Source organism: Bos javanicus, chromosome 21 (genome assembly GCF_032452875.1).
Source record: "Bos javanicus breed banteng chromosome 21, ARS-OSU_banteng_1.0, whole genome shotgun sequence".
In the NCBI taxonomy this organism is placed as follows: Eukaryota; Metazoa; Chordata; class Mammalia; order Artiodactyla; family Bovidae; genus Bos; species Bos javanicus.
The window spans coordinates 45,318,109-45,342,957 of record NC_083888.1 but is presented as its reverse complement, the minus strand read 5'-3'; the positions used below and the strand labels follow the sequence as shown (position 1 = coordinate 45,342,957).

The 24,849-nt window shown below is 34.4% G+C and overlaps 1 protein-coding gene across 6 annotated transcripts in view; it reads left to right on the top strand.

Annotated features, from left to right (window-relative positions):
- Window positions 1–24,849, top strand: part of RALGAPA1 (Ral GTPase activating protein catalytic subunit alpha 1) — a 223,684-nt gene that overhangs the window by 84,830 nt on the left and 114,005 nt on the right. For 4 of the 6 annotated variants that reach the window (XM_061394115.1, XM_061394111.1, XM_061394114.1 and 1 more), the window contains 7 exons: window positions 1,075–1,272; window positions 3,659–3,796; window positions 8,660–8,808; window positions 11,816–11,945; window positions 13,635–13,872; window positions 15,082–15,243; window positions 22,648–22,788. In XM_061394115.1, the coding sequence (XP_061250099.1) occupies window positions 1,075–1,272; window positions 3,659–3,796; window positions 8,660–8,808; window positions 11,816–11,945; window positions 13,635–13,872; window positions 15,082–15,243; window positions 22,648–22,788 (1,156 nt within the window). The remainder of the gene's footprint in view (window positions 1–1,074; window positions 1,273–3,658; window positions 3,797–8,659; window positions 8,809–11,815; window positions 11,946–13,634; window positions 13,873–15,081; window positions 15,244–22,647; window positions 22,789–24,849) is intronic. The other 2 variants (XM_061394116.1, XM_061394112.1) reach the window with 1 other exon arrangement.

Genomic DNA, 24,849 nt, shown 5'->3' with positions numbered 1-24,849 from the left:
ACATGAGAATGAGAATTTGGGAATGGGTTTGTTAGATGGAGGAAAGTAGCAAGTAATGCAGTTTTCTAGGGAATCAATAATAGCAATAAATAAAAGGATTACCAAACAACATGAAATACCCTATTGATATTACACATGAACTTTTCATCATTATTTTCTTGGCTAGTTTCAGTCAGATAAAGTAGTCTTTTGACCCCATAATTGTTATTAAATATTCATAGATAATTCTAGAGTAGAAAGTATCATGTTTTAGGTAAAGGTTTTGTGATTTTTACAGCTGAAATTCATAGATAATCATTATGAAACAAATACAAAAGAAAATCAAGTAAGTTGAATACCAATTTTATTTGTTAAAAAAATACAATAAAATGATAACACATAAGCACAAATATTATAAGGGAAGGACTTTGAGTAGTGAGACTGAGTGCTTTTCTTCCTTTATAAGTATGAATTGTATAAAAGGGTTTTTTTTTTCTCTGATGATTTTTTATGTTAAGGAAAATGTTATCTTTAAACTTAAGATAATACTGAAAGGAAAGGATAATTGTAAGGTATTCCTTTAAACTGTCTAAATATTTTTGCCATATTGTTTAGCTTGTAAAATTTTAAGTGTGTAAAATGACAGAAGAAAACTCTTACCTTTTTAAACAATATGTTGTGAAAAGCTAAGTTGCCTTGTTACATACTGTTTTTATTGCTTTTTAGAGTCATTTTTTAAAATTAAAATCTTTTTATCAAAATTTATTTTAATCTACAAAAATGTGATTTATTATGAAAAGTTGTATTTACATTAAACTTATAGGAGCACAGTTACAGGGAATATGTTCATTCAGAAATAGCACTATTGAAATAAATCTTTGCTCCTACGGTTGGAAATCCATATCTACCTACCAAAAGTATTTGTCTTAATGTATTTACAGATTATTTGGAAACAAAAGGGTTTTTCTGACAATGAGTTGTTTTACTTTAGCTCTTTAAGAATCATTTATATCTCACATTTTATTGATAGAAATGTATATTTTAGTAGTTTGCAGTAAAGTAAAAGGTGTCATTATATTCTCTTTTTTTCACTAGGCATTTTTATTACCAATTTGCGAAGCAGCAGCTATGAGAAAAGTGGTAAAAGTATATCAAGAATGGATCCAGCAAGAGGAAAAACCTTTGTTCATGCAAGAGCCTGAAGAAATTGTGATCTCTTCTTCAGACCTTCCATGCATTGACAATGTCACAGAGCATGATATTTCAATGGAAGAAGGAGAAAAAAGAGAAGAGGTAAAATAAGACTTATGTATTTTAGTACCTAAGTGTAATAGATAAGGTTTTCACAGAAGTGTGATGATATGGGATAGATGGGAAGATAAAGATACTTTTCAGTATACAGTTGATCCTTGAATAATGTGAGTTTAAACTATGTGGGTCCATTTATATGAGGATCTATTTCGATAGTAAATATTACAGTACCACATAATCCATAGTTGGTTAAATCTGTCGATAATGGAGAAACTATGGATATTGAGAGCCAACTATAAGTTATATGCAGATGTTTGCTGCTCAAAGGGTTGGTGCCCTACACCCAATGTTGTTCAATAGTCAATTATATTTCACAGTTTAGATAATATGTTATCTCAGTACTCTATCCCAAAGCTCTTTGATGTCACAACTTTAAAAGAGCTTGTATTCTGATTCTTTCAGTCATTGTCTAGATCAAAATTGGATAATATTACAAAAGGTATAATATTTTAAATTGTGGTGGGAATTCCCTGGTGGTCCAGTGGTTAGGACGTGGTGCTTTCACTGCTGGGGCCCAGATTCATCTTTTGTTGGGTAAGAAAGATCCTGCAAGCTGCACATCCCAGTCAAAACAAAACAGTGAGACTAAATCAAAATGGATGCTGTAGTACATACACTGAAAATACTTTTATTTGGCTGTAGCTAAGAGTTGGTGGTTGAGAGTGATAAGAAATGTGAGATAGACAAGAACTAGACCCTGTTTAATAACTTGTATGCTGTCATGATGGACTTTGATTACATTCTGGACACTGGAAAGATTCATAAATATTCATAAATAGAAAAATGGCACGGATAGTTACAAATCTCAGAAGGCTCATACCAAGCTTAGAGTGGAAGATAGCTAGCGTCCTTGTCTGGAGGCAAGGACACTAGCTAGGAAGTACCAGAAGGAGATAATAGGCACCTGATAGAGGACAGTGGCAGTTGCAATGGAAATATAAGGGAGAAGACAGATTTATGAGCTCCTTTGATGGTGAAATCAAGTTTTGATGACTAATTATATGTGAGGAATGAAAAGGTGTCCCAAGCTTTTTCTTTTGCAACCAAGTTAGTTGCCATTCACACATGAACAGGAGTGAAAATAAGTGCAAGTATGGTGATTATGTCCAAGGAGGCTATATTCGGATTGGTAGAAATGAGGAGAGCATGCTTGTATAAATTTACTTTTAAGTGTGTTGAATTGTGGGTCATTCAGGAAGAACTGTTCAGAAGATACCTGATGGAGAAGTATGGAGCTTAAGAGAACAGTGTAGACTAGACCATGATATATTGTATTGGCTACTCGGACAAAGCTGAGTTACAATACTGCTTCTGGTAATGAAACAATAGTTTGATTAGACTAAATCTCCCATATATTAAAATTGTAAGTTCTAGGCAGAATACTAAAAAAAAAAAATAAAAAAAAAAAATGAAGATACTGGATACTATTGAATGACCAGAAGCAGAAAGAAATTAGAAACTTAAAAAAAAAAAAAAAACAACATTGAGTGAAATTTCTGTTTAACTGAGGGAACTCCTTAATCAGCAGGACTTTTGACAGCTAACACTGGCAGAAAGCTGCAGTATAAATGGTTTGAAGTGTCTGTATTCATCTATCTTTGGATAATAGGAATTTTATTTTTCTTAAGTAGGATAAATAGAAGCTATTTCCTTTTATTTAAGTCATTTGGATTCTGGCATTTCCTTTAGAAGAGGATTTATCTTTTACAAAGCTATAAATAATACGATCCCATTCTTTTCAAGATTTATTTATTTACTTATTTGGCTGCGCTGGGACTTTCTCTAGTGGCAAGTCAGGGCAGGGGCTACTCTTTGTTGTGGTGTGCAGGCTTCTCATTTCAGCAGCTTCTTGTTGCAGAGTACAGACTCTAGGCATACTGGCTCAGCAGTTATGGCTTGTGGGCTCAGAAATTGTGGTGCACAGGCTTAGTTGCTCTGCATCATGTGGGATCATCCCAGACCAGGGATGGAACCTGTGTCCCCTGCACTGGCAGGCAGATTCTTAACCACTGCACCACCAGGGAAGCCAAAACAGTCTCATTTTGAATGTGTTAAGTGTAAGATGGGAGGTTTATACATTAGATAGGTAGAAAAATGTCTCCGTATCTGAAATAATACAATTTCTGACTGGTCCTGATGGGTGATTTTTTTTTTTTCCTTATATTTTTGTCAATGAGAATTTTTTTTTTTTTTTGAGAACTTTTTTTTTTACAGTGTACATATATGTTACTTTTGTAGTCAAATAGGATATCTTCTATTTTGAGATGTTTAACAGAGGGACCTAGTACTTTCCAGTTTACTTCTTGAACTTACTGACTTGTCACAGCATTCTTAATTGATAAAGTATTAACTTGATATTTTGCTTCAGGAAAATGACACCAATGTTGCTGATCATGTTCGAAATTCCACTTGGCCTAAAAATGGCACCTACCAAGATCTTCTTCATAATGCTTCTGAAGAAGCCATAGAACAAAACATACGAGCTGGTGCCCAGGCAGTTTTGCAGGTAGATCACTTTTTGTTTATTTTTATAAAATGAAATAAAAATCATTAACTATTTCAAATACATATTTCAATATTTCAGTGTAATTTTTTAAATACAATGAACCCACCACACACATTTATCAATTACTGTTATATCCTGTTAATGTTGTTTTTTCCTTAACCTTCATATCATAATGTGTATTGATAAACATTGCATTTTTTTTCCATACAGTTTTAAAATTTTTATAAATTGTGTCATGGTATACTGTCATCAGCAACTTTTTACATTATCCATTATGTTTTTGAGATTTCTTATTGATATATAGCCATAGTTAATTCATTTAAAACTTCTTTGTGGTATTATAATTTATGATTATTTTGCATTTTCTTAATAATTTTTTGTTGATGGTTTTTGTATGTATGTGTTGATGGTTTTTTAAGTTGGTATTTTAAGATGGTTTCCAGTTTATCAATATTCAGATAATGCTGCATTGAACATTCTTATACATGTATTTTTGGGTACGTGTTGGGCAATTTCCCTAGGATATATATGTATAAGTGGAATTGCTGGGTTGGAGCATTTGTATGTTATCAGTTTTACTTAACTATTAATTGCCAAATTGTTCTTCAGCATGATTATATTTTACATTCCCTTAGTAATGCTTATAAGTTCTTACTTCCTTGTCTCTTCCTCATAGCTTATATTGTCAGATTTTAATTTTTGCTGCTCCTGTGTATATGAAATGTTATTCTTTTTAGTTTGTGTTTCCCTGTTTTAATTTACTTTTCCTTTATCACTACCGAGTATCTTTTCTTATGTATGGCCTATTAATGTTTTTCCATTATCCTTTTGGATTTTTTTTTTTGTTACTGATTTTTAGTTCGTTGTATTTATTCATATTTTAAATCTTACTGTTCTTGTCAAGGCCACATGTGTCTTCTCCATTGTTAAATCACATGGAGTTTTTCAGTCCTAATTTTACCAGATTTGTCAGCATTTTACAGAGTAGATCATTCCTCTCTGTTAAAACCATTCTTCAGATGGCCTTCAGATATCATCAGATCAGATCAGATCAGCCGCTCAGTTGTGTCCGACTCTTTGCGACCCCATGAATCGCAGCCACCAGGCCTCCCTGTCCATCACCAACTCCCGGAGTTCACTCAGACTCACGTCCATCGAGTCAGTGATGCCATCCAGCCATCTCATCCTCTGTCATCCCCTTCTCCTCCTGCCCCCAATCCCTCCTAGCATCAGGGTCTTTTCCAATGAGTCAACTCTTCGCATGAGGTGCCCAATATCATACCCTCCTGTTTTTCTATTTTCTCCTAACTCACTGGCTACTTCTTAGGTTTTTGTTTTCTTTTCTTTTTTTTTTTTTTTACTGATTTTTCAAAATGTTTCCGAACTTTCATGTTGAAGTACCCAGGAACAAGTTCTTGGCTCTCTTTTCTATGTAAACTTATTGATGTCTTATTGATCTTATCCATTCTTAGGGCTTTAAGTTTCATCTCTACACTGCAACTTAGACTTTTTATTTCTAGTCTGAGACTTATTATCTGAATTCTTAAGAGTCCTGAACTCAAATATTCAAATGCCAAGTTGGCATCTTCACTTGACTAATAGACATCTTAAATTTGACATATCTAAAACTTGACTTATCTTGTTCAACAAACATGGTCTTCCTGCAGTTTTTCTCATTTCATTTGATGGCAGCTCTTGTTTTCCAGTTGCTCAGGCCATCTTATTTCCTGTGTTGCTTTTATACCCTATATCTAATTTGACAACAAATCCTGTCAACTTTCAGAATCTATTTAGAATCTGACTACTGTTCGGCACTACACTACTTCTTTTGTTCAGGCCTCAATAATCTTTCATCGGGAATATTGCAATAAATTTCTAATTACTATTCTTGCTTCTGGTCTTGCACCTGCCATCACCCTAGTATATTCTCAACCCAATAGCCAGAGGGATCCCATAAATCAGATCATGTCATTTTTCTGTTCCAAAGCCTCTGGTGACTTTTCATTATCAGTTTTCCCAGTGATCTATCAAGCCTTTACATCATTGCTCCTCAAAGTATGTGGTCCACAGACTAGTGCCAGCCCACAGGTACTTAAAAAATTGAGAGTGAAAGTTTAGAAACTTAAGTCATTTAATATCCCTTGATTCTGATGAGAAGTTTGGGTTTGTATTTTGCATGTCTTTTTCTCATTTCCTTTATCCTATTCATTTTTTTAAACTGTATTTTACAATAAGATTGGTCTGCAAAAGACTCGGGGGAAAACCTGTACCTCACCATTGGCAGTATAAGAAACTCTGCTTCATGTGCTCTGGCTGTTTCTCAACGCACCTCCCACTGCTTTTCCCCTTCCTCACTTCACTCTATACTTGGTAGTCCTCACGTATGCTAGGCCGGCTCTCACCTCAGGTCATTTAAACTTGCTTTTCCTTTTCTTAGGAACATTTTTCTTCCAGGTTGCTACATAGTTGACCTTTGTCTTTTCTGTTTTAAGTCATCCTTATTTATATTCATTTTCTGCTCCCTATCACTTCCTTTGCTTACTGGGTTCCACGGGACAGTGAGATGATAGTGAGGAATCCTTGTCTTGTTCTTGACTTTTGGCATTACTTCCATATATTCAGGTTCAGGCAGAACTTTTCAAGTTCAATTGCTGTTAAAACATTTGCTGTAGTTCCTGATAAATACTCTTTTTCAGATTTAAGAAATTTTACCTTTTTTCTTAGTGTGCTAAATTTTAAAAAAATGAATAAGTGCTAAGTGCTTTTCTTGATGCAATGTGATGATTCTACCTTTTCACATTTTAATCTGTTGATCAGATCAGATCAGTTGCTCAGTCGTGTCCGACTCTTTGCGACCCCGTCAATCGCAGCACGCCAGGCCTCCCTGTCCATCACCAACTCCCAGAGTTCACTCAGACTCACGTCCATCGAGTCAGTGATGCCATCCAGCCATCTCATCCTCTGTCGTCCCCCTCTCCTCTTGCCCCCAGTCCCTCCCAGCATCAGAGTCTTTTCCAATGAGTCAACTCTTCGCATGAGGTGGCCAAAGTACTGGAGTTTCAGCTTTAGCATCATTCCTTCCAAAGAAATCCCAGGGCTGATCTCCTTCAGAATGGACTGGTTGGGTCTCCTTGAAGTCCAAGGGACTCTCAAGAGTCTTCTCCAACACCACAGTTCAAAAGCATCAATTCTTCGGCGCTCAGTCTTCTTCACAGTCCAACTCTCACATCCATACATGACCACAGGATAAACCATAACCTTGACTAGACGAACCTTTGTTGGCAAAGTAATGTCTCTGCTTTTGAACATGCTGTCTAGGTTGGTCATAACTTTCCTTCCAAGGAGTAAGCATCTTTTAATTTCATGGCTGCAGTCACCATCTGCAGTGATTTTGGAGCCCCCAAAAATAAAGTCTGACACTGTTTCCACTGTTTCCCCATCTATTTCCCATGAAGTGATGGGAGCGGATGCCATGATCTTAGTTTTCTGAATGTTGAGCTTTAAGCCAACTTTTTATAGGGTATATTATATTATTAAATTTTGCTGATGTCAAGGCATTCTTATATTTCTGAGGTAAATATTACTTGGTCATAAAGTATTATATTTTGCTTGAGTTGAATTGCTATTTTTTGAAGATTCTCATCTGTGTGTTCTGAAGTACCTCTTACTTTTGTTATATAGTCCTTATCTGGTTTTGATAACTGGGTTATAGTTTTATAAAAATAAATTTGGTAGTGTTTTTTTTTCTTTTTTTGTTTCTGAAACATTTTATGTACAATAGGGATCATTTTTTGGAAAAATTGGACAAAACTCTGCCTGTAAAGCAGCGTAGGCCTGGTGTTTAGGGATGGATCAGGGATACCTTGATTAGCAGTTCACTGTCTTTGTATTGTACCTCTTTTCTACTGTTTCTTGAGTCAGTTTTGGCAGTTTATGTTTTATCTACAAAATACCCATTTTATTAAATTTTCAGTTTTACTGGCATAAAGTTATTCACTAAACTATCATTTTAAAATTCTCCACTGGGTATGTAAGTACATTCTTATTTTATTTCTAATGTTATTTGTGCCTCTCTTCTGCAAGTCAGTGTTGGTAGACCTACAGAGTCAGCTCTTTCCACAGTTTTAAAGTTAGCTTAAGTGTTCTTTGCTCACATGATTTTACAACTATCTTTTGTTACAGAGTTCATCCAGGGAATTTAAATCAGAATTGTGGGTATGGAAGATGTAATGTTCTTGGTTCACAATAAATGTAATGTTCTATTCCTCCAAAGTGTTTTGAGAACCTTTGCACATACCTGTCACTAATATAACAACTTTGTCCTCTATAACAAAGTATAATTAATGATATTATAATAAATTTAATTAAAGATACATATTGATAGATCCTGATTAGTAGTACTGTAATATGCAGTCTGTTATTAACAAAACAGATATGCATACATAATCAATAAACATGAAAAAAGAAAATAGATGATTTTGAACACCTCATTCAGAAAGTTCACCTTGTTTGAGGTATCTGTCATCTTGATTGAGGTATCTATCCTCTTTTATCCTAAACTGTTTTTATTCTTTCCATATTATGACAGTAATAAGGTTATTTTGTTAAAGACTCACTTTTAAAAATTGCTGTTTTTCACTTGGTTTATTTTCTTTCAATTCCTGCTAGTAATTGTATATTTGTCTAGATAAACATAAAAATAGATTGAATGAATTTTAATTTCCCATATCAAGCTGGTGGTAGAAGCAGGATTAGAATTAACCTATAGTCTAATGCTTTTAAGTTTGTTGTAGATCACCTAGCATCTTGAATTTTTTCCCTTTAAATTTTGTAACAAACAGCTTATGATTTGTTTTACTTTAGGTGTTTATTATAAACTCTTCAAACATATTTCTTCTTGAACCTGCAAATGAGATAAAAAGTCTTCTGGATGAGCACACAGATATGTGTAAACGAATTCTTAACATTTATCGGTTCATGGTTGTGCAAGTATCAATGGACAAAAAGACTTGGTAAAAAAATGCTTTTTTTTTTTTTTTAAAGTGTATATGCACATAGTAATTTCTAGAGGAATAGTGTCTGAATAGAGCTTGTAACAATATTGTACAGGCTTCCATTATTAATGAATGACTGTAATATTTTAGGTAATAATCATGATGGCAACAATGTTCTCCTTCACTTTATCTCAAACATCTTTGATCAAATTTTACAAGATCCCTTTGTTTATCTTTCTAAAGTGGGCATTGATGGCCTTCCCCAAGAATGAATACTGGCATGCATGTATGAATAAATGAATTTATGTATGTTTGAATGAATGATTAAATAAATGTTTGAATGTATGACTGCTTGATTCCTGAACCTGATATTCAAGGCCTTGTACAGTCAGGCTCCTGACTACTTTTCTAGCCCTTTCTCAAGCCTAAATTCTGTCCTGCAGGATGCAATCCTACCTGCCAGCTTTATCAGGTTTGCTCTCTCTTAAGCAGTCTGAACTTTTCTTTAGAGAATCTAATTCCTGTCATCTTTTCTTGTTGTTACCATAACTATCCTTAGATTCTACCTTCCTTTCCTCACATACTCTTCCTCTTTCAGTTCTCTTCCTTTCATTCTGTGTTTTTACCTCTGTCGTTTTGTGGTTTTGCAGTCACTAAATTGTGTCTGACTCTTTGCAAACCCCTGGATTGCAGCATGCCAGGCTTCCCTGTCCTTTACCATCTCCTGGAGTTAGCTCAAATTATGTCCGTTCAGTTGGTGATGGACACATATACACGTAATTTAGGAACTAAGACAATTTTGACAAGATCTACAACAGAGATGAGGATGAGATGGTTAAAATAGCATCACCTGTGTTGTAGATCTTTTCAAAATTGCCTTAGTTCCTAAATTACTTGTATACATGTCTTTTACCTCACTGAATTAAGATGGTCTACAAGGTATATACTGGCTGTCTTGTTTTTATATTTCCTACATTTCTTAGCATAGTATCATATATTATAGATACTCTATAAAAATTTAATTGAAATAAAAAAAGGACTTTTAGAGAGATGAGAAGAGCAGTTCTTCAGTTTTTGTAAAGATACTTGTTCGTTGTAAAATTCAAACAAAGAAAAGTTTTAGAAAGAAAATAAAAGTTTCCCGGACGCTCGTTCTCTACAGGTAATCATCGTTTGTCCTTTGGTGAACGTTTGGCTGACCAAACCACATCGAGTCACGTAGTGTTATACCGTGTGTATGCACCAAACCTTAACTAACCACCGCTTGGTGGACATGTAGTTACTTGTTTTGTTGTTGGAGGAGAGAAGGACAGTAAACATCCTTCCTATGTATATAATTTTCCTCTTTTGACTCATTCTTTAAAAGTAGGAGTACTTAGTAAAACAATATGCCTAGTTTGTTTTGTTACATATAGAAAATAGTTTTATTTTAAAAAAAAACTTTATTATCCATATTGATATAGTTAGAAGTAGTTACTGTTATTAACTTATTTGGAGCACTTTTCTGTGTCACCTCTTTTTAATCTTTTTACATCTAATTTTTTCTTAATCCTTGTAGCACCCCCATAAGGTAGATAATTTTACATGGTGATTCTTAGGCACAAAGAAATTAAGTAATTTATCATTGTTCACACAGCTTTGTTTTGAACTGTGGTCCTTTTGACTTCAGAGCCCAAGTTATTGTCAGCCAATAACTTTTACTTTGAACCATTCTTTGTTAGTCCCTCCCTTTTTTTTCTTTTCATATGCTTTGAATCAGTGGTCTTGAGCCAGGTTAAAGTGAGAGACTTCTGTATGGAACACAGTTTAAAAATTTTTGTAAGTTCCCTTGAAGTCATAGCATTGTGAAAGATTACTCACATATTTACATTGAATTTACAGGACTTTATAATTCATTATTGTATTATAAAGTGAAAAGTTAGATATATGAGTGAATTGGAGCTTGACCACAAATCAGAAAGTTTTACTTGGAAAATCCATTATTTATTGAATGTGTAGTTGACTTTAAATGGCTTTTTGTTTCATATAGTGAAACTGGAAGCCTAAAGGTTACAAATACATTACCTCTGATTTTTACTTTATGAGCTGAATACATATATTTATTTAGTTCGTAAGTTCAGACACTGTTTATTGAGTGATACTTTTATATTTAATTCTACCCTCACTTCCCAGAAAACCATGATACCTACATCTGGGACCTCTTGCTGCCTCTGGCACATTTCTCACATGGACTGTCCCACATATTGCTGTGCCCAGAATGGGCCTGCAGACAAGCCAAAGAAGAGGAAGCTGTGATAGAGACTTGGGCTATTAGTCTGTCTATATACCTGCCCAAATCCCCTTCTCAAACTTTTTTTTTGGCATATGGTTGGGTCAGTTTTTGAGTTACCAGGTGCAAATAAGGTAGTTCTATGGTCTTAATATTAAGCGTTAAGGAAAGAGAGGCATGGTAAGGATAATATAATAGGATTGGGTGACTTGCAGTACACATCGAGGATAAAGAGTTGAAAGATGACCAAACTAGAAAGGACAGAAAGAAGCAATGGAGTAATAATCCTTGCTTTCTCATCAGGCTCATTGTGATCTTTTAGTCTTAAAGTATCATGCCGTTTTTGAAATTGAACCTGGTACAATTCTAGATACGAAGTTTCTAATGTTGTAAAGATGAGTGAGGTAGACAGGCATCAAGGTAGAACTGTATTGTAAAGACAAATGAGTGTTCTTCAGACAGCTCCGTAAGGGGGGATGGGAGCAGTCTCCATATTCTCACCCCTAATTCATCAGCTTTTGTACAAATTTTTATTTGATGGAGAGGTATTATGGCTGAAAAATGGCTTGTGTAGATTTGTAAAATGAAAATTTATATTTTAATATATAAAGAATTCGGAAAATTTGAAAGATATTTGATATTTGAATTATTGAAAGATAATACCATTTTTATAGCAAATATTAATTTCAAAGTTATTCATTAACCAAAAGCAAACATATGCAAGAAGGAAACATTAATTAATTTTTTTACTTTAAGGGAACAGATGCTGCTTGTGTTGCTCAGAGTCACGGAATCTGTACTGAAGATGCCATCACAAGCTTTTCTGCAGTTCCAGGGGAAAAAAAACATGACTTTGGCAGGTCGACTTGCAGGACCACTTTTCCAGGCAATAAAAATAAATAAATAAATAGATAAATAGGTGGATAGATACGTATTTTTTCTTAAGATTCATTGAGCCCTGAACTTGTTTCTTGGGGAAAAAAGCTTTAAATCAGAAATCATATTAAAGGAGCTTTTGTAGAGCCAAATAAAAGTTGTATATCTAGTAGTATGTTTGCCATACATACAAACTAACAGCCTAGCAGAATAGATGAGATACCAGTCAGGCCTATGAAAAAAAGTGTTAAACTGATGACATTTACTTTATCTCTTGTGGGGTACACTTTCATATGATTGCAAAAAGATGCCAGAAGGCTTTGTGGTAATGATTTGATTGTTTGCGTTATGAGTTTCCAAGTCTCTGGCATTGTTAGAAAAACAAAACTTCTTTTAAGTTGTTCTGTAGTTTAAAAAAAAGTAAATCAAGATTCTTTCCCACCACGATATACTGTTAGACTTTATCCTCTTCACGTCTTCATTTGAAGTATCAGTAGTAGTTGATGATATAGGAATTACATGTTGTGTTTTCCAACCCAAGGATAGAGTACTGACTTTACATGTGTAATAGATTATTTGGAGAACAAAAAGCAAAATAATGTTTTTTTAAAGACAAGACATTAAATATAAACACATGGATAAAATGGCTCTTAATGTCAAGGATAAAAACTATCTCAGATCTAAGTCTTGGCCATTTAGTGTAGCTTTTCAATTTAATATTTTTTTCCCAGATGGTGCTAGTTTATCTAAAATTCTGTGTTGATAGTGAATAAGTCTTTCAAATCAGCTACATTTATTATTTAAATTCCTCTTGACCATTAGTCTTTTATTCCCCCGCCCCCATCATTAGAACTAACCCCATGGTGAGTGCTATTGGATGATACAATTTTAGCTTGCTATATGGAATAATATTTTTGTTCTCTGAATGGAGTGGAAAGCACTAGTTATTACTGTTTTATGTCATAAACTCTGCTTATTTTTATCTTTATGTTTAATGTTAAACTTATGTAAAATTTGTTGAGTTATGCTTTTAAAACACTTTGTGACTATTTCTTCAATAGGATTTTATCTTCAGTAGAATTCTATAAAGTCTCAAGAGTATAGTCTGACCATTAATTTCTGCCCTTTTATAAATAAGTTTTTTATTCTATGATTGAATTTGTACGGAACACCTTTAATTCCACTGGTGTCTTTAAAGTCAAATTTAATTTTATCAAGTTTACATAAAAATTTTCAGAAACATGTATCAATAAGTTAAATACATCTCTAGTAACTTTTTCTTTTAGAATATTCAAATTGTGTAGTTAGTGATTTCAATCTTTTTTTGAGAATGTTAGTAGTTAGTTCAGTAACTACTAATTACTCAGTTATTTCAACCTGTAATAATGTGGAGACTTGTCTCTTTTTGAACAACATGTACTTAACATTAATGTAATGTACCATGAAAGGTAGTTAAACTTTAGGGAGATTTCTTTTCAGTTTTGGTAACTTGTCCTAATGTTAGAATGTTGGAAATTGTCAGCTTTTGAAATTTGGAGTAGATGCTAATGAGTGCGTGTGTTACTTTTATAAGTATTATGTACCAAGAAAGGATATCTTGGATATTATGTGATTTAAAGTTCTACTAGTTTGGGGATAATTTTTTAATAATTTATTTTGAACATATTTCATTATTATTTCTGATTATTTGTCTTTATAGACTCTTATAGTTGCCTGGATTAAAGCAAATCTAAATGTGTACATCTCTCGGGAACTTTGGGATGACTTACTCTCAGTATTGTCATCGTTGACCTATTGGGAAGAGTTAGCTACTGAATGGTCGCTGACTATGGAGACACTAACTAAAGTTTTAGCTAGAAATTTATATAGTTTGGATCTCAGTGATTTACCATTGGATAAGCTGAGTGAACAGAAACAAAAAAAGCACAAAGGGAAAGGTAAGAGTTATTCACAGAGATGGCTTCATATAAATTTGTTTAAATAATTTGCTTTGGGAGTATCAAGCCAGGGAGAGGAGTGAAGGTGAAAGTCATAATTTCTCTTAATTATTCCCTCCTTAATTTACTCTGAAGGTTAAAAATTTTCAACAGTGAAGCATGTACTTACCTGGTAACTGTTCTTGAAGAACCTTAAATTCAATGGTTCTGTGCATATCTAATAAAGTTAAGTAGTCCAGAATCTTAAATATTTTATTTTTAACAATTAACCAAACTGAAAAATTATAAAACACTCTTCCTTTTTATCATACATATATTTTTTATTAAAACTTAGAAGGTGATTTCATGTTACTATATTCGATAAGAAGTACTTGGGAAATTCTTTTGAAAGCATTTCCTTAGTTTTAACTAAAAGCAAACATTCCCTGACTATGGATTATATTTCTATCTAATGTTAAAAAGCTGGAGAGGGCCAGTAACATAGTGATTATATCAAAGAAACATGTCTTTATAATACTAGTAATAGTGCTCTATCACTAAAGTCATGTCTGACTCTTGTGACCCCATGGATGTAGCCTGCCAGGCTCCCCCTGTCCGTAGGATTTTTTAGGCAAGAGTACTGGAGCAGGTTGCCATTTCCTTTTCCAGGGGATCTTCCTCACCCAGGAATTGAACCTGGGCCTCCTGCATTGCAGACAGATTCCTTACCTACTCAGCCACCGGGGAAGACTTTTATAATATTGAGTTTGCTAGGATTTTTTGTTATTAATAATTAGTTGCTATCTAGAGATGACACGAGTCACATTTCATACTTAACAGTCCAAAGTGGTAAGTATGTGACCAAACTACTTTTTCCTGGACTGTTTATTTCCCAAGTGGCTATTATTGGCAGGTAAAGATAGAGTAACTTCCTTCACAGGATGGATTTTGGTTAGTTCATTTTCTATCATTTTTTGCTTGTCTAAATGTTTCACTTCTATATGAAATAAGTGGGTGGCAGAGGATTTATTATCACTTATTGTTGATGGTGCCTCAGTTTTGGAATGTGATTTTTACACAATAAATTTCAAAAAACCCTTTCAGTACACAAGCATGTTATCTAGTTACTTTATGAGTAAACCTAAGAATCTGAGGCAGAATGGCATACATAATTTGATGCAGTTATTGATGAAATGACAGTGCACTGAGATTGAACATCTGCATTTCTAGGAGTGGGACATGAATTTCAGAAAGTTTCAGTTGACAAGTCGTTTTCTAGAGGATGGAGTCGCGATCAGCCTGGCCAAGCCCCAATGAGGCAGAGAAGTGCAACAACCACTGGTTCCCCAGGCACAGAAAAGGCAAGGAGTATAGTACGGCAAAAAACTGTTGGTATGTACTTCTTAAAATCATGAGAATTGTGTGCAGTGATATGTTTATAGTTCTTAGTAACAACGTATGCAGACACACAGTTTTCATATCAGTTGTTTTTCTGTTGTTAAATGAAAAACTTCTATAGCAAAACTTATTTCAGGACTACTTGGAGTCTGATGACATACTGTGTTATTCCTTTATGCTAGTAAGGTGTATCTTACATTACTGTTTTAATGTAATTTATTTTACCATTGATGTCAATAATTTTAAATTGTTATTTTACAGAATTGAGAAGTAGAACTCTGATTCACTCTACAGAACTCATGCATTAACTGATGTAGTTTCTAATAAACATGAAAAAATAGGGTAGCTTATTTTCAGTGCTACATTTATATAATTGTATTGGCTTCACAGACTTCCAGTGAGGAATTTACATTTTCTGCTTATAGACAGCTGAGGCCAAGGTAGAGTATATTGCTGGGTTCCTTGCTGCCTTTAACAAGTAGGGAAGACCTTTCTAGTCTTGGAAATATCCACAGAGGGCAGTGACGGAAAGAATTTCTGGATGTGAGATCACTTGGCATCTGTGAACCTAGTTACCGTCTTGCTCCTTTCTTCTCAGATTTAAAACCTGGTCTTCATCATAGTAGAAAGAGTGCTGCAGTGAAAAGCAAGAGCACTTTGTCCTGATCTCTTTTCACTCTCATCACTAAATAGCTCGATAACCTTGAATAATTCACTGAACTTTCTAGACTTTATTTACTTCATCTGTGTAGTTGGAATGATAGTATCTCATATGCCTGAAACAAAAATTGCTAGAAGTTACTTTAGGCTTTGCAATCTGATTCTGTGAAAGTGGAGTTTTCTGTGGGAATGTATCTATATTTTATAGAGTCTATGAAAAACACTTATTTTAAATAAATTTAAAATTGTAAGATATGTCTTCTATAAAGGAGGTGTTCTAAAGTGTTAAGAATTAGAGTTCTAAAGGAAGAAACAAGTAAAAAGAAAAGAAGTAAATTAAAGGTTTTAAAAGAATTTAAAATGTTTAGTTTAAAATTGTTCAAAAGAATATTTTCACAGTTGTCTCCTGCCTGTAAAATAACCATAGAATTATATTGATTGTATGTCAAGCAAGAAGAATAAGAAATTATACAAGGAAAAAGGATACTGGATAAAAATGAATATAATACTTAGATATTTTGGTATAGAATTATATTTTGAAATTCTTATGGAACATGTTGATTACATCTGAAATGCCTTTCTTCATTTTATGTTAAGGTCACATGTATAGAAAATATTTCTGTATTGGTTAAGAAGGAATTCTAAGTTTAAAATTTTACTTTATTTTACTTAAAAATAGAATATTTTTTAAAGGTTATATATATTTTTCTGATTTATGCTTAATGTGAAAGATAAAAGTTTAAGGAAGCATAAAAACATCTTAGGTATCTAATGAGAAGAAATCATAGCTAACATGATGGCATATTTCTAATCTTTATAAAAGCATATAATGATTAAAATACTCATCTTAAGTGCATGCCTGACTAATTACTTTCTGATACTCTGTCAAAATCTTATCTGGCTTGTTCATTGGACTGACCAATCAAAAGTTTAATGCATAATAAATTTTGTTCAGAAAGGTGCCTACATAAAGTATTTAGAAAATACTAAAAGGGAAACACATTAAATTAGGATATTCTTTAGACATATATTTTCTTAAATTTTTAATTTTTTATGTTTTTAGGGAATGTACATAGTTAAAAATTCAAACTGTGATAAAGCATATATGTATTCTAATAAGTCATTCCTGCATCACTGCTCCTCACCCACCCAGGTCACCCCATTAGAGATAACTGCTATTACTAGTTTTTGAGGATTTTTCTAAAATTGTGCATATACTATAATGTATGCATGGCTTTTAGTCATTCAAATGAAAAATACTTCTACTTACAGTGGAAGCTTTGTTACAAGCATTGAGGATACATGTGAGAACAAACTTAATAAACTCCATTGAAGCTGACAATTCTTGTGTCAGGGGAGACCCATAATAAGCAGATAAACCAAACATCAGGCAGTATTATGTGCTATGAAGAAAAGTAAAATAGGGTAAGGGGCAAGAGTATAAGGATAGAGAAATGGGACTGTTAGATAGGGAGGTCAGTGAAGGCCTGTCTAATCATATAAGAACAGAGACCTGAATAAACTGAGAGGAAGCATCTAGGGAAAAGTGTTCCAGGCAGAAGGAAAAGAATAAAAGCCCTAGTCTAAGAGTGTGCTTTGTTATTTAAGGAAGAGTAAAGAGGCCAGACTGGTTCCAAATAGGAAAAGGAGTACGTCAAGGCTGTATATTGTCACCCTGCTTATTTAACTTATATGCAGAGTACATCATGAGAAACGTTGGACTGGAAGAAACACAAGCTGGAATCAAGATTGCCGGGAGAAATATCAATAACCTCAGATATGCAGATGACACCACCCTAATGACAGAAAGTGAAGAGGAACTAAAAAGCCTTTTGATGAAAGTGAAAGAGGAGAGTGAAAAACTTGGCTTAAAGCTCAACATTCAGAAAACGAAGATCATGGCATCAGGTCCCACCACTTCATGGGAAGTAGATGGGGAAACAGTGGAAACAGTGTCAGACTTTATTTTTGGGGGCTCCAAAATCACTGCAGATGGTGACTGCAGCCATGAAATTAAAAGACGCTTACTCCTTGGAAGGAAAGTTATGACCAACCTAGATAGCATATTCAAAAGCTACTTTGCCAACAAAGGTCCATCTAGTCAAGGCTATGGTTTTTCCTGTGGTCACGTATGGATGTGAGAGTTGGACTGTGAAGAAGGCTGAGCGCCGAAGAATTGATGCTTTTGAACTGTGGTGTTGGAGAAGACTCTTGAGAGTCCCTTGGACTGCAAGGAGATCAGCCCTGGGATTTCTTTGGAACGAATGATGCTAAAGCTGAAACTCCAGTACTTTGACCACCTCATGCAAAGAGTTGACTCATTGGAAAAGACTGTGATGCTGGGAGGGATTGGGGGCAGGAGGAGAAGGGGACTACTGATGCTGGGAAGGATTGGGGGCAGGAGGAGAAGGGGACGACAGAGGATGAGATGGCTGGATGGTATCACTGACTCGATGGACGTGAGTCTGAGTGAAGTCTGGGAGTTGGTGATGGACAGGGAGGCCTGGCGTGCTGCGATTCATGGGGTCGCAAAGAATCGGACGCGACTGAACTGACTGAACTGAAAGAGGCCAGAGTGAGTGAAGTGTAGGGTAAGAAAGACAAGAGTGCAAGGAGATGAAGTCAAGCTGTAATGCTATATCTTAATGATTATTGCATATCAGAAAATGTCGAACGCCTTGCATCAGATGTATATTACATGACAGTACCATAATTTAACTTGTATCCTGAAGATGGGCTTTCAGTTTATTTCCAGTTTTGCGGTGTTAAAAATGACACAGAATATAGTTATGTATACTTCTATAACTTGTGCTTGTATGTGGATATGTCTATAGGTTTAGTCTATAGTATTTGAAATTAAATTGCCCTAAAACAATGAAATACCACTACATATCTATCAGAATGGTTGAAATCCGGAACATTTATAACACCAAATGCTGACAAGGATATGGAGCAACAGTAACTCTCACAACTCTTGGTTGTGAGACTGCAAAATGGTACTGCCACTTTGGAAGATGGTTTCATAGTTTAGAAAAGTAAATATATTCTTACTGTAGAATCAAACCATCCTTAGCTTTTATCCAGGTGAGTTGGAAACATATGTCCACACAAACATTGGCATGCAAATATCTGTAGCAGCTTTATTCATAAACTTGGAATTTATGCCAAAACTCAGAATCAACCAAGATATTCTTAAATAAGTAAATGATTTGACAAACTGTGCTACATCTATACAGTAGAATATTATTCTTTGAAAAGGTACAGTGAGCTATCAGGACATGGAAAAAAAATATGCAAGAGTTCCGAATGCTATTGCTAAGTGAAAGAAACCAATCTGATAATGTTATATACATGGTGATTACAACTATATGATATTATGAAGAAGGGAATACTGAAGAGACAGTAAAAAGATTGCTGATTGCCAAGGAGTGGAAAGCAGGCCAATGAGGAGGGAGAAATAAGTGGAGCACAGAGGGTTTAAATAGAGCCGTGAAACTATCCTGTATGGTACTATAATTGTGTATACATGTTATACATTTGTTAGAAGCCTGTAGAATGTACAGCACAAAGAGTGATCCCTAATGTAAACTATAGACTTTTGTTAATAGCACTATGTTTTGAAGCTTAGAAGCCAGGCAGTAACTTCTCTAGTTATGAAAGTCCTTGATGGCTTCTTCTGGTAGAAGCTGTTGTGTCCACATTGAAAAAATCTGTTGTATAATGTAGCTACCTTCGTTAATGATCTTAGTCAGATCTTCTGGATAGCTTACTGCAGCTTCTACTTCACCACTTGCTGCTTCTTGTGTACTTTTATGTTATGAAGGTAGCTTCTTTCCTTAAATCTCATGAATCAACTCTGCTAGCTTCAAACTTTTCTGTAGCTTCTTCAACTCTCTCAGCCTTCTTAGAATTGAAGCAAGTTAGGGCCTCACTCTGGATTAGGATTTCGCTTAAAGGAATGTTGTGGCTGGTTTGATATTTCCAAATAACTTTCTCCTTACCAGCAATTAGACTGTGTTGCTTTCTTATTTGTCTCTTCAGTCTTAATTTTCTCCAATAATTTTTCCTTTGCATTTACAATTTGACTGTTGGGAGCAAGCAGTCTAGCTCTTGGCCTATATTGACTGTTTACTTGTCTTCCTCACTAAACTTAATTATTTCTATTTATAGCATTTGATTTACAGTGAGAGATGTGTGACAGTTCCTTTCACTTGAACACTTAAGAGACCATCGTAGGGTAATTCATTGAAGTTGGGCCAGTTTCAGTAGCTTTACAGAGATTCTGTGATACAAGCTTTAAATTAGTAAATCCCCCAAAATCTCTGTAGCTAATTCATTGTTATTTGCTATAGTGTAGATTGCACAGCTGTGTGGCACTTAACAGATTTCCAGGTAAACATAAAGATAGTAACAGACGGAGGGGTGTCTTTTTGAAGAATTCATTCAGGATCATAGCACACAAACTTATATCATAGTGATTATGGGGAAAGTTCCAAGGGAAATGCCCAAGCTCTTGCTTCAAGTTGGTGGTAGAAAAGAAAGAATAGAAAGAATTGTTATTTCCAAGGAATTACCTAACCCAAGGGGGAAAACATCAAGAAAGCTTGTAATTCATCTGTGGAATCGAGAATTTGATTCAGTTTGGTTCTAAAAGAAATATCTCTTTTTCATCACATCTGATTATCACTGTAGATGGTATTTTACGTTTTGTGTTGATCAGCAGCACTTTAGGTTTTACCTTTGTGTTTATATCTTTGTTCTAACAAGTTTTAAGGAATGATTATCTTGAAGTCAACATAACTTATTTCAAATTGGATCATAAAATTGTTGACCACTTTCACAAGAGGGAGAGGAAGCCAGCAGAAAAACATGAGTAGGGTCAGACTCTGACATTCTGTATATGGTTTCCATTTAAAATACACTTAACCTTTAATATAATACATGGGAAGTCATACACTGAAGGCACGTTGTTGCCTTTTCTGAATATATTCCAACCTTCCACATTTTGCTACACATAAACATAAAAAAGCTACTCTTAAAGAATCTGTTATTTTGCTAGCATTAATAAATTTGGGGAATAGGGACTCTTAGATTATTCTTTTCCAGTGATAAACTCTATGACATGCATCTTGTTTTTGGTTAGTAATTTTTTTGGTTTTCTCTTCTATATGTTCACAATTAAAACTTTAGTTTTTTTTCAAATGATTTTGCTGTGCTTATCCAAATATAGGTACTCAGTCAGTAAAGATTTATTGAGCTCATATGTGCCAGGCACCGGAGATATAAAGATAAGAAGATAACAGTTTTTGCCTTTGAAAAACTGGGAGGCATATAAAATGTACAGTCCACTAAAAATAGATCGTAAGCTTTGTAAAAAAGAGGAATTCTTGTTTGTTTTGCTAACTGCTGTATTGCTAGTAAATTAACTATGTGGGAAAGTCTTAAAGCTTCACAGATGAGATGACATTTTATATATGAAGGAGTGTCAAGAAGAAAAGAAGACCAAATATATTATGGACTCATAAAGCCATGTTGTGAAAGAGCATGGAATTTTCAAGAAATGGTATAAAATTCTATGTGGCAGTAGAATGGAATAACAGTAGGAGGAGATGAAGTTTCAGTGGATATTGTGGTTGGATTGCAAAGGCCCTGTTATACTTAAGGGATTGAAGCATTGGGGAACCAGCTGTTTCTAATAATCAGGAAAACCTAAGATTTTCGAAATGATGGTAACATTCAAATATATATGTAATATGTCACCATTACACTAGATTTTATGCAATATTGTATCTTTTAAAATCTTTATACCTTCATTTATTCAAGAATCTCTTAAGTGTTAAAAAGTACTTGAGATATAAACTTGACTATTAATTTATTTCTAAGGGTGTCAAAATTTGTCTTTAATTTTGCAAACTGGTTACTTTTAAGAAATTACCAAATACAACTAAATACAAATGAAAAAAATTTTTAATTTAATCTTTTAAGTTTTTATGTAATATAGTTAAGATTTGCATAAACACAAACTTATTTTTGTCAATAACTTGATTCTTCATGCTGATTCCAAATGCTATTTTCTATAAATATTTTTACTTAAAATTTTAAAATTTAGATACTGTTATCTTTAAATAAGAGATACTGATGTAATTAAGCATTCTTCTTCTATCAGTAACAGATACTAACCATGAGATTCAATCCTTTAGATTATGAATTACATATAATTGTCTAAAAAAGACCTATGAGTAACTTTGAAACTTTATTAGGGAAAAGTATGAAAGTAGGAATTTGCTCTTGGAATTCAGCTTCATTAAGAAGAGTGGCTCAGTGTGGCTCAGAAAAATGCCCAAATATGGTACCCAAAATCTCTTGAAACAATTGATATGGAGTCTTTGCAGTGTTTCTGTTCAACGAACTTTTCAGTCTTGAGTTTTGAGAACATAGTGCTAATTAAAGTGTATGCTGTTTTTAATGCTATACCATTGTAACTGCTAATAATGAAAAACAAAAAAAATCATTTTCCTGCTTTACACAAAAAGATTTACATTTGAAATGTCATGTGTGTTCTCTGATTTCTTTTCTTACAGCTTGCCAGTATTTGCCGTGCTGAAATGTTTTAATTTAAGATTTCCTTCCTTTGTATCTTTTAGTTTTCTCTGTTGCTGCTTTTTCTATGACACAAGCCTTTCATTATAGTCACTCTTCTTTTTTCCTTCCCCACTTCTTTCTTTTCCTTTTTTAAAGCCATGAGAAGCCGATCCATTGGTGAATGTGCTCTGCCATCGGCCTATATACGCAGTGCTAAAAGTGCTCCTGTTCTGATCCATACTTCCAAACCCTTCTTGCCTGATATTGTTCTCACTCCCCTTTCTGATGAGCTTTCAGGTAGTGCCACCTCTGCTAATTTCTGCACCACCTTTTTCACTTTTTAATTCTTCTGCTTTCAAATTTTGCTTAATCAAATAAACTCTTCAAAGTTAATTTCTTTGGGGGAGGTGTGGGAAATTGGGAAAGTGGTTGAGAAATCAACATTTTGAGTTATTTGAACTCTAATGCTATCCTTGCAGTTCATTCTGGAAGTGCTAAGTTTAGTGCTGTGCCAATGACCAATATTTGGGGCTGTAAATGGCCGGGGTTCTTTTTTTTTCTGTTCATGTCTGATTTTTTTTCTTCTCAGGTGGTCAGGTGAACTAGTAATGTATATTTAGAATTTCATTTATAATGTCATCATTTGACTGAATATATGGTAAATATTAAATAGTGCTTTCTCCATCATCTGTAGTAATGAAATTTAAGCTAGGGGGAATCAAGTATATAATCGAAAAGTTGCTTTGGAATAAATCTTTATAATAGTGTATAGAATTCTAATAACTAATTTTTAAACCAAATAACAAAACCATTCTGTGAAGCCCCAATTTCTAAGGAGCCTCAGAACCTTTGCTCAGAAAGTGATCAACTTTCCACTTCTGCCTCAGGTCCTTTATCTGCAGTACTAAGATGATCTCCTCTTTAATAAGGCATAATTAACATAATAAAATGCATAGTTCCTAGGTTCATTTCACTTAGATTTGAGAATTGTACACCCCTCATCATCTTTCACCCCAAACAAAATATAGAATATTTCCATTACTCCCAAAATTCCCTAGTGACACTTTCAAGTCAGTCTCTCCCTCTGTCTCTCTCACACACACACTGTCATTTCTACCACCTTAGCTTAGTTTTTTCTTAAAAAAATTTTTTTTCTGTATGACTAGAATTATAGTGCCTTGTCTTTTAGACAGAAGCAAGTTTGTTTTTAATATACACTTGGTACTTGAGCAATGCAAGAGTGAAGGTTGCTGTCCTTCCATATTATCCAAAATCCAAGTATATATAACTTTACAATGAGCCCTCCACTTCTGTGATTTCACACGGGCAGATTTGATCAACCACACATAGTGTAGTGATATAGTACAAATTTATTTGTAAAAACCCACAAATAAGTGGACCCACACAGCTTAAGGGCTTCCCTGGTGGCTTAGCGGTAAAGAATCTGCCTGCCAATGCAGGAGAGGCAGGTTCAGTCTCTGGGTTGGGAAGATCCCCTGGAGAAGGAAATGGCAACCCACTCCAGTAATCTTGCCTGGGAAATCCCATGGACAGAGGAGCCTGACAGGCTGTAATCCATGGGGTTGCCACAGAGTTGGATACAGCTCAGCACAGTTCAGAGCCCTGCTCAAGAGTCAGCTGTACTTATGCAAAATGTGCTGGCTTAAAGAAAGTTACTTGTGCATTCTTGGGTGCTTTCCTATCATTTTCTTAGGAGTGTTTCCTTCATATTGTGACTTTTGGTGAGGTTACTGATTTTTATTTTTTAACAACCTATCTTTGTACCCTTTTAGTTCCTAATGAACTGTAGGCTTATGCGAGAGAAGGTGCATTTTTATTAATAATGTTGTTTCAAGTTCATGAAGGTCCCTTCCACCATCCCTAATCCTGGTAAGATCAGAGATTTTTCCCAAACCAAGAGGAGGTACATAAGTGAAAGCTAAAAAGGCAAGTGAACTATGTTTTTCATAGTTTAATCTGTCCCCCTGATGTAAGCGGGCTTAGTTGAACTCATATTTCCTGGGTGCATCATCTTAAGAACAAGAGTTGAGGTTTCTATAACTGCTTTACCAGTAAGACAATGAAACTACCCCATAGACAATCACTCTAGCTTTTGGTTAGAAGTATAATTTTCCAGAAAAATATTTACCTGATACTCTTGACTACTTACATGGCAAAAAGACACTCCTTTTAATTCTTTTATATTTGTTTAACATACTATGATTTCTAAGAATGAACTGTCAGTTTTCAGTGTACTCTATTGTTATCTAGCCCTTTTTTCTCCTCCAGTATTCTGGGTTAGATGACTATTCAGTCTATATTGTTGTAAATGTGATTCTGTATGGTATAACTTTATAT